Source organism: Leucoraja erinacea, unplaced genomic scaffold (genome assembly GCF_028641065.1).
Source record: "Leucoraja erinacea ecotype New England unplaced genomic scaffold, Leri_hhj_1 Leri_176S, whole genome shotgun sequence".
In the NCBI taxonomy this organism is placed as follows: Eukaryota; Metazoa; Chordata; class Chondrichthyes; order Rajiformes; family Rajidae; genus Leucoraja; species Leucoraja erinaceus.
Genome location: NW_026576077.1, coordinates 77,518 through 90,907, shown reverse-complemented (window position 1 = coordinate 90,907; position 13,390 = coordinate 77,518). Strand labels below are relative to the sequence as shown.

At 52.3% G+C, this 13,390-nt stretch overlaps 2 protein-coding genes and 1 non-coding gene across 3 annotated transcripts; 2 read left to right on the top strand and 1 right to left on the bottom strand.

Annotated features, from left to right (window-relative positions):
• The first annotated feature begins 173 nt into the window (after window positions 1-173).
• On the top strand, window positions 174-4,456 carry LOC129716161 (uncharacterized). Its single transcript, XM_055666039.1, has 2 exons — window positions 174-1,138; window positions 2,504-4,456. Exons 1-2 carry the CDS (start codon window positions 1,013-1,015, stop codon window positions 3,200-3,202), a joined length of 825 nt encoding a protein of 274 aa, XP_055522014.1. The 5' UTR covers window positions 174-1,012; the 3' UTR covers window positions 3,203-4,456.
• Window positions 4,457-9,471: 5,015 nt separating this feature from the next.
• Window positions 9,472-11,281, top strand: LOC129716165 (uncharacterized). The gene is made up of 2 exons (XM_055666043.1): window positions 9,472-9,561; window positions 10,421-11,281. Exons 1-2 carry the CDS (start codon window positions 9,496-9,498, stop codon window positions 11,021-11,023), a joined length of 669 nt encoding a protein of 222 aa, XP_055522018.1. The 5' UTR covers window positions 9,472-9,495; the 3' UTR covers window positions 11,024-11,281.
• A 1,663-nt stretch (window positions 11,282-12,944) lies between these two features.
• trnal-uag (transfer RNA leucine (anticodon UAG)) lies at window positions 12,945-13,026 on the bottom strand. The gene has a single exon. It is a non-coding gene; the product is annotated as a tRNA-Leu (tRNA).
• Window positions 13,027-13,390: the final 364 nt, after the last annotated feature.

The window sequence follows — 13,390 nt, the reverse complement described above, 5'->3', positions numbered from 1 at the left end:
TGATAGAAACATAGAAAATAGGTGCAGGAGTAGAGGCCATTCAGCCCTTCGAGCTTGCACCACCATTCAATATCATCATGGCTGATAGAAACATAGAAAATAGGTGCAGGAGTAGAGGCCATTCGGCCCTTCGAGCCTGCACCGCCATTCAATATGATCATGGCTGATAGATACATAGAAAATAGGTGCAGGAGTAGAGGCCATTCGGCCCTTCGAGCCTGCACCACCATTCAATATGATCATGGCTGATCATCCAACTCAGTATCCCATCCCTGCCTTCTCTCCATACCCCCTGATCCCTTTAGCCACAAGGGCCACATCTAACTCCCTCTTAAATATAGCCAACGAACTGTGTGGCCTCAACTACCTTCTGTGGCAGAGAGTTCCACAGATTCACCACTCTCTGTGTGTGAAAAATGTTTTTCTCATCTCGGTCCTAAAAGATTTCCCCCTTATCCTTAAACTGTGTGTGTGGCCCCTTGTTCTGGACTTCCCCAACATCGGGAACAATCTTCCTGCATCTAGCCTGTCCAACCCCTTAAGAATTTTGTAAGTTTCTATAAGATCCCCCCTCAATCTTCTAAATTCTAGCGAGTACAAGCCGAGTCTATCCAGTCTTTCTTCATATGAAAGTCCTGACATCCCAGGAATCAGTCTGGTGAACCTTCTCTGTACTCCCTCTATGGCAATAATGTCTTTTCTCAGATTAGGAGACCAAAACTGTACGCAATACTCCAGGTGTGGTCTCACCAAGACCCTGTACAACTGCAGTAGAACCTCCCTGCTCCTAGACTCAAATCCTCTATGGCAAGAATGTCTTTCCTCAGATTAGGAGACCAAAACTGTTTCTATAAGATCTTCTAAATTCTAGTGACGTTTGGTGTTGATCCTGAAGAAGGGTCCTGACCCGAAGCTTCACCCATCCCTTCTCTCCAGAGATGCTGCCTGTGCCGCTGAGTTACTCCAGCTTTCTGTGCCTATATATAATGCAATTTAAAGACCTACGGTGATAATGAACTGGATTTATTCCTTTCAGGTGAAGACTTGGTTCCAAAATCGACGCATGAAGGTCAAGCGGATCGTGAAGGACCCGACCGACAGCACAGTGGTCAGCTACCTGCGGCCGGACTCAACTCAGGTGAGTGTGGGTACCTGGGCTCGGCTGGGATGGGTCTCTCCATCAACAATGTACAGGGTAGAGCTGCTGCCTCACAGCGCCAAAGACCCAGGTTCGATCCTGACCTCGGGTGCTGTCTGTGCAGAGTTTGCATGCTCTCCCCGTGACCTGTGTGGGTTTTCTCCGGGTGCTCCAGTTTCCTCCCACACTCCAAAGACTTGCGGGTTAGTAGATGAATTGGCTGCTATGAATTTGGAGGAAAGGCATCTCGTATATCAGCTTCCAACACAGTGGTGTGAAAAGTGATTTCTCTAAATTCAAATAACCCCGGCATTCCCTCTCTCTCTCCACTGGTCACTGATGTCCACCCTGGATTTTGTCCTTCCACTACCACCCTCTGTCATCTGTGAATAAGCCCGTTCTGAATCTCCAGCGTATGTGTTAGTTTAGAGATACAACGTGAAAACAGGCCCTTCAGCCCACTGAGTCCATGCTGACCAGCGATCCCTGTACACTAGTTCTGTCCTACACACCTGGGGACAATTTACAGAAGCCAATTAACCTGCAAACATAGAAACATAGACAACTGGTGCAGGAGTAGAGGCCATTCGGCCCTTCGAGCCTGCACCATTCGCCATTCAATATCATCATGGCTGATCATCCAATTCAGTATCCCATCCCTGCCTTCTCTCCATACCCCCTGATCCCTTTAGCCACAAGGGCCACATCTAACTCCCTCTTAAATATAGCCTGGCCTCAACTACCTTCTGTGGCAGAGAATTCCAGAGATTCACCACTTTCTGTGTGAAGAATGTTTTTCTCATCTCGGTCCTAAAAGATTTCCCCCTTATCCTTAAACTGTGTGTGGCCCCTTGTACTGGACTTCCCCAACATCGGGAACAATCTTCCTGCATCTAGCCTGTCCAACCCCTTAAGAACTTTGTAAGTTTCTATAAGATCCCCCCTCAATCTTCTAAATTCTAGCGTGTACAAGCCGAGTCTATCCAGTCTTTCTTCATATGAAAGTCCTGACATCCCAGGAATCAGTCTGGTGAACCTTCTCTGTACTCCCTCTATGGCAAGAATGTCCTTCCTCAGATTAGGAGACCAAATACTCCATCTGTGGATAGAACATTCTTCACGAGACATTGTCAACCTCCCTGCTCCTAGACTCAAATCCTCTACGGCAAGAATGTCTTTCCTCAGATTAGGAGACCATCATTGGAGTGTGGGGGGAAAACCACGTGTTCACAGGGAGATCGTGCAAACTCCACATAGACAGCACATGTGGTGAAGATTAGCCTTGTTGACCATCTCCACAGTTATGGTGTGTGTGTGTGTGTGTGTCTAGTGTTGGACTTACAGAAACTTCTTGTGTGTTTGCAGGGTAACCATTTGGCCTTCAGGAATCTGTCAGAATATATGCAGCATCAGTTCCACCCGCTGCCCAAACACTGCCCATCAGCTGCCCAGGCCTGGCCGTGTCCCGAGTCCATGTGTCCAGCCATGGGCAGCCTGCAGTCCACCCTCATCAAGAGCGCCCTGCAATACACCAACCGATCGGTCAAGTTCTCTATCGCCCTGTCCTCCCAGCCCGAGCCTGAGCTGGGGCCACAGTCAGTGACGTCCAGCAGCCCAGACCAGCAGTTCCTCAGGCCACGAGCCTTTCCCCAGTCTGGACATCTCCATCCTGGAGCCTCTGGTACTGGGCTCTACCATGGAGCTCCCCAGCCTGGTCTCCACCACGGAGCTGGGCTCCTCCACCATGGAAGTCTCCAGTCTGGGCATCTCCACCCTCGAGCGTCAGGCAATGGGCTCCAGCACAGAGCCCCAGGCACTGGGCTCCAGCACGGAGCTGGGCTCCAGCACAGAGCCCCAGGCACTGGGCCCCACTACGGAGCTGGGCTCCACCACGAAGCTTCCCAGTTTGGGTATCTCCACACTGGAGCTTCCGGGAACGGGCTCCACCCTGGAGCCACTGTGACAGGGCACCTCCACCCTGGGCCCCAGCCTGAGGCTCAGAGCAGCGTACTCCTGAGGTACCAGGCAGCTGGGGGTCAGTGTGAGGGGAGGGGTTTCTCCTAGAGAGGGCCGGAGAGAGCGACACATTCTGTAGTTGAGCAATGATTGCACCACCCCCCCCAATATGATTCCGTCACAGAGTGATACAGTGTGGAAACAGGCCCTTCAGCCCAACTTGCCCACACTAGTCCCACCTGCCTGCGCTTGGTCCATATCCCTCCAAACCTGTCCCATCCACGTACCTGTCTAACTGTTTCTTAAACGTTGGGATAGTCCCAGCCTCAACTACCTCCTCTGGCAGCTCGTTCCATACACCCACCACCCTCTGTGTGGAAAAGTTACCCCTCAGATTCCTATTAAATCTTCTCCCCTTCCCCTTAAACCCATGTCCTCTGGTCCTCGATTCCCCTACTCTGGGCAAGAGACTCTGCCCGATCTATTCCTCTCATGATTTTATACACCTCTATAAGATCTCCCCTCATCCTCCTGCGCTCCAAGGAATAGAGACCCAGCCTACCTCAACCTCTCCCTGTAGCTCACACCATCTAGTCAATAGACAATAGGTGCAGGAGTAGAGGCCATTCGGCCCTTCGAGCCTGCACCGCCATTCAATGTGATCATGGCTGATTATCCCCGTTCCTGCTTTCACTCCATAACCCTTAACTCCGCTATCCCAAGAGATCTAGCTCTCTCTTGAAAGTATCCAGAGAACCGGCCTCCACCGCCCTCTGAGGCAGAGGATTCCACAGACTCACAACTCTCTGTGTACATGTCCTTGCAACTCTAGTTCTCAACGCCATTTGTAGGAAAGTCAAGTCAAGTCAAGTTTATTTGTCACATACACATACGAGATGTGCAGTGAAATGAAAGTGGCAATGCTCGTGGACTTTTGTGCAAAAGACAAACAACAAAACAACCAAACAAATTATAAACACAATCATAACACACATATTCTTTTACATAATAAATAATGGAAGGAAAAACGTTCAGTAGAGTTAGTCCCTGGTGAGATAGGCGTTTACAGTCCGAATTGCCTCTGGGAAGAAACTCCTTCCAGAAACCAGAACATCTTCTGTCAAGAAGCTGATCTGTGGAGAGCGTGGATGAAGAGAGATCCTGGTCCCATTGCTGCAGGCCAGGCAGTGGAGAATGTTCCCCTCGCACCGGAGAATATGCTCCTCGGAGGAAGGCAACAACTGGATTGCTGGGATGTGGATGTGTCTCATACAGCTGCCTGCGCTCAAAGTAGTCGCTGATTTTGTACATCACTTGCTGATAACGTCAATAAACCTGCGGGCTTTTCAAGAGTCGACTGTGTTTCATTGTCAATGTCCCATTACATAGAAACATAGAAATTAGGTGCAGGAGTAGAGGCCATTCGGCCCTTCGAGCCTGCACCGCCATTCAATATGATCATGGCTGATCATCCAACTCAGTATCCTGTACCTGCCTTCTCTCCATACCCCCTGATCCCTTTAGCCACAAGGGCCACATCTAACTCCCTCTTAAATATAGCCAATGAACTGGCCTCAACTACCCTCTGTGACAGAGAGTTCCAGAGATTCACCACTCTCTGTGTGAAAAAAGTTCTTCTCATCTCGGTTTTAAAGGATTTCCCCCTTATCCTTAAGCTGTGACCCCTTGTCCTGGACTTCCCCAACATCGGGAACAATCTTCCTGCATCTAGCCTGTCCAACCCCTTACAGAACGGTAACATTCTTACTTGCAGAAGCACAAGAATATGTCGAGTCTGAAGACAGGCCTCGACCCATTCCTTCTCTACAGAGATGCTGCCTGTCCCGCTGAGTTCATGAGGTATAGGAGTAGAATTAGGCCATTCAGCCCATCTACCCTGCCATTCAATCAGGGCTGATCTATCTCTCCCTCCTAACCCCATTCTCCTGCCTTCTCCCCATAACCCCTGACACCCGCACTAATCAAGAATCTATCTATCTCTGCCTTAAATATACCACTGACTTGTGGCCTCCACAGCCATCTGTGGTAAAGAATCCCACAGATTCACCACCCTCTGACTAAAGAAATTCCTCCTCATCTCCTTCCTAAAGGAACGTCCTTTAATTGTGAGGCTGTGCCCTCTGGTCCTAGACTCTCCCACTAGTGGAAACATCCTCTCCACATCCACTCCATCAAGAGTGAGAAGGCAGGGAGAGAGGGAGAGGGAGAAGGGGAGGGGGGAGGGGGAGAGAAAGTAAGCTCAGATACTGTGGGAGTGTACCGTGTCAAAGGCTATGGGGAGAAGGCAGGAGAATGAAGTTGAAGGACAGACAGATCAGCCATGATTGAATGGTGGAATAGACATGATGGGCCGAATGGCCTCATTCTTCTTCTATTACATGGTCCACAGAGGCATAGAGGTTCAAGGTGAAGGGGAAAAGATTTGATAGGAATCTGAGGGGCAAGTTTTTCACACAGAACATAGAAACATAGACAATAGGTGCAGGAGTAGAGCCCATTCGGCCCTTCGAGCCTGCACCATTCGCCATTCAATATGATCATGGCTGATCATCCAACTCAGTATCCCATACCTGCCTTCTCTCCATACCCCCTGATCCCTTTAGCCACAAGGGCCACATCTAACTCCCTCTTAAATATAGCCAATGAACTGTGTGGCCTCAACTACCTTCTGTGGCAGAGAGTTCCAGAGATTCGCCACTCTCTGTGTGAAAAAAAAATGTTTTTCTCATCTCGGGTCCTAAAAGATTTCCCCCTTATCCTTAAACTGTGACCCCTTGTCCTGGACTTCCCCAACATCAGGAACAATCTTCCTGCATCTAGCCTGTCCAACCCCTTAAGAATTTTGTAAGTTTCTATAAGATCCCCCCTCAATCTCCTAAATTCTAGCGAGTACAAGCCGAGTCTATCCAGTCTTTCTTCATAAGAAAGTCCTGACATCCCAGGAATCAGTCTGGTGAACCGTCTCTGTACTCCCTCTATGGCAAGAATGTCTTTCCTCAGATTAGGAGACCAAAACTGTACGCAATACTCCAGGTGTGGTCTCACCAAGACCCTGTACAACTGCAGTAGAACCTCCCTGCTCCTAGACCCAAATCCTCTATGGCAAGAATGTCTTTCCTCATATTAGGAGACCAAAACTGTACGCAATACTCCAGGTGTGGTCTCACCAAGACCCTGTACAACTGCAGTAGAACCTCCCTGCTCCTAGACTCAAATCCTCTATGGCAAGAATGTCTTTCCTCAGATTAGGAGACCAAAGCTGTACGCAATACTCCAGGTGTGGTCTCACCAAGACCCTGTACAACTGCAGTAGAACCTCCCTGCTCCTAGACTCAAATCCTCTATGGCAAGAATGTCTTTCCTCAGATTAGGAGACCAAAACTGTACGCAATACTCCGGGTGTGGTCTCACCAAGACCCTGTACAACTGCAGTAGAACCTCCCTGCCAGAGGAGGTAGTTGAGACTGGGACTATCCCAATGTTTAAGAAACAGTTAGACAGGTACATGGATAGGACAGGTGTGGAGGGAGGTTACACAAAAAAAAGCTGAAGAAACTCAGCGGGTGCAGCAGCATCTATGGAGCGAAGGAAATATTTCCTTCGCTCCATAGATGCTGCTGCACCCGCTGAGTTTCTCCAGCTTTTTTTTTTGTGTAACCTTCGATTCTCCAGCATCTGCAGTTCCCTCTTAAACACATGTGTGGAGGGATATGGGCCAAACATGAGCAGGTGGGACTAGTGTAGCTGGGACATTGTTGGGCAGGGAAGGGCCAGTTGGGCCGAAGGGCCTGTTTCCACGCTGTGTCACTCAGTGACTCCCCCAGTCTCACACCTCGTTATCAAGTCCCACTCCGGGTATAAAAGTCGCAGCCTCGGGGCAGCAGGTTCATCGTCTCCCGCTGCCAATGGACGAGGTTTACCTGGAATACCTGCTGCCGTCCCCGGCACACCTGGACAACAGCCCGACCCCGCACCCACCCTCACCCCCTCCTCAACCCCCTCCCCACCCACCCTCACCCCTCCCCACCAACCCTCACCCTCACCCCCACCCCCTCACCACCCCTCACCCTCCCCCCACCACCGCCCCGGGGACAACCTGCACCTGGACTCGAGCCACGGTCAGTGTGAAGCGGCGACTCTCCGGCCCCAGTCCCGGTCAAGCGCCGACTCTAGGCGGCTGAACACGGGAACTCGCGGGGCGGGGAGGGAGAGGAGGGGGGGGTAGAGAGAGGAGAGGGGGGGAGAGAGGAGGGAGGAGGAGGAGGGGGGGAGAGGAGAGGGGGGGGAGAGAGAGAGGGGGGAGAGAGGAGGGGAGAGAGAGAGGAGAGGGAGGGAGAGGAGAGGGAGGGGGGAGAGAGAGAGAGGAGGAGAGGAGGAGAGGAGAGGAGAGGGGGGAGAGGAGAGGAGGGAGGAGGGGAGGAGAGGGGGAGAGAGGGGGAGAGGAGAGGGGGAGGGAGGAGGGGGAGAGAGAGAGAGGGGGGGGAGGGGAGGGGGGGGAGAGGGAGAGGGAGAGAGAGAAGGGGAGAGGAGGGGAGGGGAGAGGGAGAGAGAGGAGGGAGAGAGAGGGAGTTAGGGGAGAGGAGAGGGAGAGGAGAGGGAGAGGAGGGGGGGGGAGAGGAGAGGAGAGGAGAGGGGGAGGAGGGAGAGGGAGGAGAGGAGGGGGGGGGAGAGGAGGGAGGAGGAGAGAGGAGAGGGAGAGGAGGAGAGGGAGAGAGGGAGAGGAGAGGAGAGGGGGGGGAGGAGGGGGGGGGGGAGAGGAGGGAGAGGGGGGAGAGGGTGAGGAGAGGGGCTTGGAGTTGACATCCTGACCGACATCCTATACATCAGCAGAATCTCGGTTTTTCAACCTAGCCCGGCTCGGGGTGGGCTAGGACGCGGGCGGAGGGGCGGAAGGGTCTGTGTGACTGACGCTGTTGCCTCTGTGGGTTCAGGTGCGGGACAGCAGCGAGGGGCCGGGCCGAGTGGCCGCAGGCGGACCGTCTTCAGCCTGGAGCAGAAGCGGCAACTGATGCAGCGGTTCCGGCAGCAGCGATACCTTAGTCCCGGGGAACGGGCGGAGCTCGCAGCCTCACTGGGCCTCGACTGTAAAACAGGTGTGTGGTTGTGTGGGGGGGGTAACTCTGCTCCCCTCTATTACCCCTCTACCCCCCCCCCCCCCCCCTCTCTCTCTACCCCCTCTCACCCGGGGGGGATGTGTGTGTGTGGGGGGGGTAACTCTGCTCCCCTCTATCACCCCCTCTTCCCCCCCCCCCCCTCTACTACCCCCCCCCCCCCCTTCCTCCTCTCACCCGGGGACTGTGTGGGGGGCTGTGTGTGTGGGGGGCTGTGTGTGTGTGGGGAGGGTGTGTGTGTGGGGGGGTAACTCTGCTCCCCTCTATTACCCCCTCTACCCCCCCCCTCTTACATACCCCCCACCCCCCCTTCCTCCTCTCACCCGGGGGCTGTGTGTATATATATAACGTGTGTGGGGGGGGGGTAACTCTGCTCCCCTCTATCACCCCCCTCTCTCCCCCCCCCCTCTCTACCCCCCCCCCCCCCCCCTCTTTCTCTCTCCTTCCTCCTCTCACACGGGGACTGTGTGTGTGTATGTATGTGGGGAGGGGGGTGGTGTGTGTATATATATATGTGTGTGTGTATATATATGTGTGTGTGTGTGTGTGTGTATATATGTGTGTGTGTGTATATACGTATGTGTGTGTGTGTGTGTGTGTGTATATATATGTGTGTGTGCGTGTGTTGTAGGGGGCTGTGTGTGTGTGCGTGTGTTGTAGGGGCTGGTGTGTGTGTATGTGGGGAGGTGTGTGTGTGTATATATATATGTGTGTGTGGGGGGGGGCTGTGTGTGTGTGTGTTGTGTTGTAGGGGGCAGTGTGTGGGGGGGGGGACTGTGTGTGTGTGTGTGTGTGTGTGTGTGTGTGTGTGTGTGTGTGTGTGTGTGTGTGTGTGTGTGTGTGTGTGTGTGTGTGTGTGTGTGTGTGTGTGTGTGTGTGTGTGTGTGTGTGTGTGTGTGTGTGTGTGTGTGTGTGTGTGTGTGTGTGTGTGTGTGTGTGTGTGTATGTGTGTGTGGGTGTGTGTTTGTGGGGAGGTGTGTGTGTGTGTATATATATATATGTATATATATATATATATATATATATATATATATATATGAGTATATGTGTATATATGGGTGTATGTATGCTGTGTGTGTGTGTGTATATATATATATAAATGTGTGTGTGTGTAGGGGGCTGTATGTGGGGAGGTGTGTGTGTATATATATATATGTGTGTGTTGTAAGGGGCTGTGGGGGGAGGGGGCAGTGTTGGGGGGGGGGGAAGCAATTTTTAATGTTCACTTCATGTTGATTTCAGGTCAAGACATGGTATCAGAATCGAAGGATGAAGCTGAAACGCCAGCACCCACTGGGCTGGCCTGAACCGGACATCAGCCCCTTCTCCGGCCAGGTACTTGACCGCTCCCCTGCACCCTCTGCTCTGCCCCCCCCTCCCCCTCCCCCCCGTGCGCGACTGTACCTGCACCTCAGGTGTGAGCGGTTGTACCTGTACCACAGGTGTGTGTGGTTGTTTTTACACTACAGGTGTGTGCGGTTATACCTGCACCACAGGTGTGAGCGGTTGTACCTGCACCACAGGTGTGAGCGGTTGTACCTGCACCACAGGTGTGAGCGGTTGTTTTTGCACCACAGGTGTGTGCGGTTGTACCTGCACCACAGGTGTGAGCGGTTGTACCTGCACCACAGGTGTGTGCGGTTGTATCTGCACCACAGGTGTGAGCGGTTGTACCTGCACCACAGGTGTGAGCGGTTGTACCTGCACCACAGGTGTGAGCGGCTGTACCTGCACCACAGGTGTGAGCGGTTGTACCTGCACCACAAGTGTGCACGGTTGTACCTGCACCACAGGTGTGCACGGTTGTACCTGCACCACAGGTGTGAGCGGTTGTACCTGCACCACAGGTGTGTGCGGTTGTACCTGCACCACAGGTGTGAGCGGCTGTTCTTGCACCACAGGTGTGTGCGGTTGTACCTGCACCACAGGTGTGAGCGGTTGTACCTGCACCACAGGTGTGTGCGGTTGTTTTTGCACCACAAGTGTGCACGGTTGTACCTGCACCACAGGTGTGAGCGGTTGTACCTGCACCACAGGTGTGTGCGGTTGTACCTGCACCACAGGTGTGTGCGGTTGTACCTGCACCACAGGTGTGTGCGGTTGTACCTGCACCACAAGTGTGCACGGTTGTACCTGCACCACAGGTGTGAGCGGTTGTACCTGCAGCACAGTAACGCTGGGCTTTTCCTTGCAGCCTCTCTCTCTGGATCAGGGACTGATGCCAGACCTGGTGAAGTGCCACATCCATGGCCATGAACACAGCTCTGCTCTGTGCAGTGAGGAGATGATGGGACAGAGATCACTGATGGAGCAGCCGTTCTCCGAGCTACTACAGCCCCCCTCCGTCCAGGGAAATCTGGAGACCCACCCTGCCGGTTCCTGCTTCCACTTCCAGACCTCACCGTCAGAGAACCACCTGGACACTCACCTGGGCGGCTTCTGCCAGGAGCACCTGGTGGTTCCAGAGACGCCACCTCCACCATTCACAGACCCCAGGTGTGGGATGGGCCGGGTGGTCCCGGGGGATGCCCCCGCCCCCTCTTACATGGAGCAGCTCCAGAACCCACCTCTGTCGCCCACCTACTCATTGACACAAGCTGAGCTCTCGTCCCTCCCGGAGGTGAGGGTCAGAGTGGGGACCAGGACCACTCAGGACATTCACATCTACCAGAACGGCTGGAGCTCCCTGCAGTCGGGTCACTGCTCGGGGTACATGATGATCACTCCACTGCTGGACACCTACGATGCGGAATCACCTGCCTACACACAGTCCTGTAGTCACAGCTTAGTGGGCTGAGACTGACAGACACAGAGTGCCGGAGTAACTCAGTGGGTCAGGCAGCATCTGTGGAGAACTTTCTGATCCTCACTGAGTTACTCCAGCACTCTGCGTCCATCTTTACTACGGTTTGTTTTTATAATATTTAGTTGGGTGAGACTGGTCTAGTGGTGAAGAAATGTAATTCAGTAATATAACATTCCCCTCATACTCTCTCTCATTTCTCTGCACCTTTTGCCCACCCCCCCCCCAGCCCCTCTCTCCTTTCTCATCCCCGCTCAATAGAAAGTTTTACCAAGAATGGTTTTAATATTTTTTTAAGATGATTATTGACGTGTTTGCATTTAAGTGGAGATTGTTTCCACAGCAAATCCCGGACTGTTTTTGTATGTTTCTATTTGACAATTGGTGCCCAAGGCTCTTGTGATATTTTAGTGCAGTGTGTGGGTGGGTGGGTTGGGTTGGGTTGGGTTGGGTTGGGGGGGGGGGGGGGGGGGGAGGGAGAGTGGACTTTGAGGACAGTTTCACAGCCAGTCCATGCACCAATCTGCACCTCGTGTTTCCTTTAACAACATGTGTGTGTTTTTTTTGTTGTTCCTGCATCGAATATTGAAATAAAAGTTTGTTGAAGCCAAGGATGTCTCTTGTGACTGGGTCAGACTGGCAGGAGGAAGAATTGATGTTCAGATTATGATTTTGATTAGTAAACCGTTCAGGAACAACAGGCCCGCCCTTGATCTGTGTGGAGCAGCGGGTAGAGCTGCTGCCTCACATCGCCGGAGACCTGGGTTGATGGCCGATTGGGAAAGGGGGAGATGCAGCGAGACCTGGGTGTCATGGTACACCAGTCATTGAAGGTAAGCATGCAGGTGCAGCAGGCAGTGAAGAAAGCGAATGGTGTGTTAGCATTCATTACAAAAGGATTTGAGTGTAGGAGCAGGGAGGTTCTACTGCAGTTGTACAGGGTCTTGGTGAAACCACACCTGGAGTATTGCATACAGTTTTGGTCTCCTAATCTGAGGAAGGACATTATTGCCATAGAGGGAGTGCAGAGAAGGTTCACCAGACTGATTCCTGGGATGTCGGGACTGTCTTATGAAGAAACACTGCATAGACTTGGTTTATACTCTCTAGAATTTAGGAGATTGAGAGGGGATCTTATAGAAACTTACAAAATTCTTAAGGGGTTGGACAGGCTAGATGCAGGAAGATTGTTCCCGATGTTGGGGAAGTCCAGGACAAGGGGTCACAGCTTAAGGATAAGGGGGAAATCCTTTAAAACCGAGATGAGAAGAACTTTTTTTCACACAGAGTGGTGAATCTCTGGAACTCTCTGCCACAGAGGGTAGTTGAGGCCAGTTCATTGGCTATATTTAAGAGGGAGTTAGATGTGGCCCTTGTGGCTAAAGGGATCAGGGGGTATGGAGAGAAGGCAGGTACGGGATACTGAGTTGGATGATCAGCCATGATCATATTGAATGGCGGTGCAGGCTCGAAGGGCCGAATGGCCTCTACTCCTGCACCTAATTTCTATGTTTCTATGTTATGGTCTGAGCGCAGGTATATGGGACTAGGGGAGAATATGTGTTCGGCACGGACTAGAAGGGCCGAGATGGCCTGTTTCCGTGCTGTAATTGTTATATGGTTATATAGTTAAAGTGCAAATAACAGAAATCAGGGTCTCGACCCGAAACGTCACCTATCTATGGCCTCCAGACATGCTGCCTGACCCGCTGAGTTACTCCAGCACTTTGTATCTTTTTTTAAAACCAACATGAATCTGCAGTTCCAGGTGTGTGTCTACCTGATCTCACTTGCGATAGAACTTTTGCCGACTAATGGCGGTCACGGCCCTGTCCTGACTTTAGGATTTCATAACTTTTGCTTAAAACGTTACAACGCACAAACAATTAGATTAAAACTGGAGAAAAGATCCCGCTGGCAGCGGTGGGATTCGAACCCACGCCTCCGAAGAGACTGGAGCCTAAATCCAGCGCCTTAGACCGCTCGGCCACGCTACCGATGAAAGTGTAGGTCGGAGCAGCCGATCACAGTCATCGCTTCGACAGCTGCAAGAGAGGAACTTCATGCCGACAGAGTTATACAGCACAGAGACCCACTCCTCGCTGTTTATTCCATGCAGACAGAGTCTTGCAGCACAGAGACCCACTCCTCGCTGTTTATTCCATGCAGACAGAGTCTTGCAGCACAGAGACCGGTCTTACTCGTTGCATTTCACCCGCTGCATGTCTGGGAATCAAGAGGCGGGTCGGGGAACTGCGAATATCTATCACAGCGAACAACCCTAACCCTTCAGAGAGGAACTCCTCGCTGTTTATTTCATGCAGACAGATTTATGCAACACGGAGACCGGCCTCACTCGTT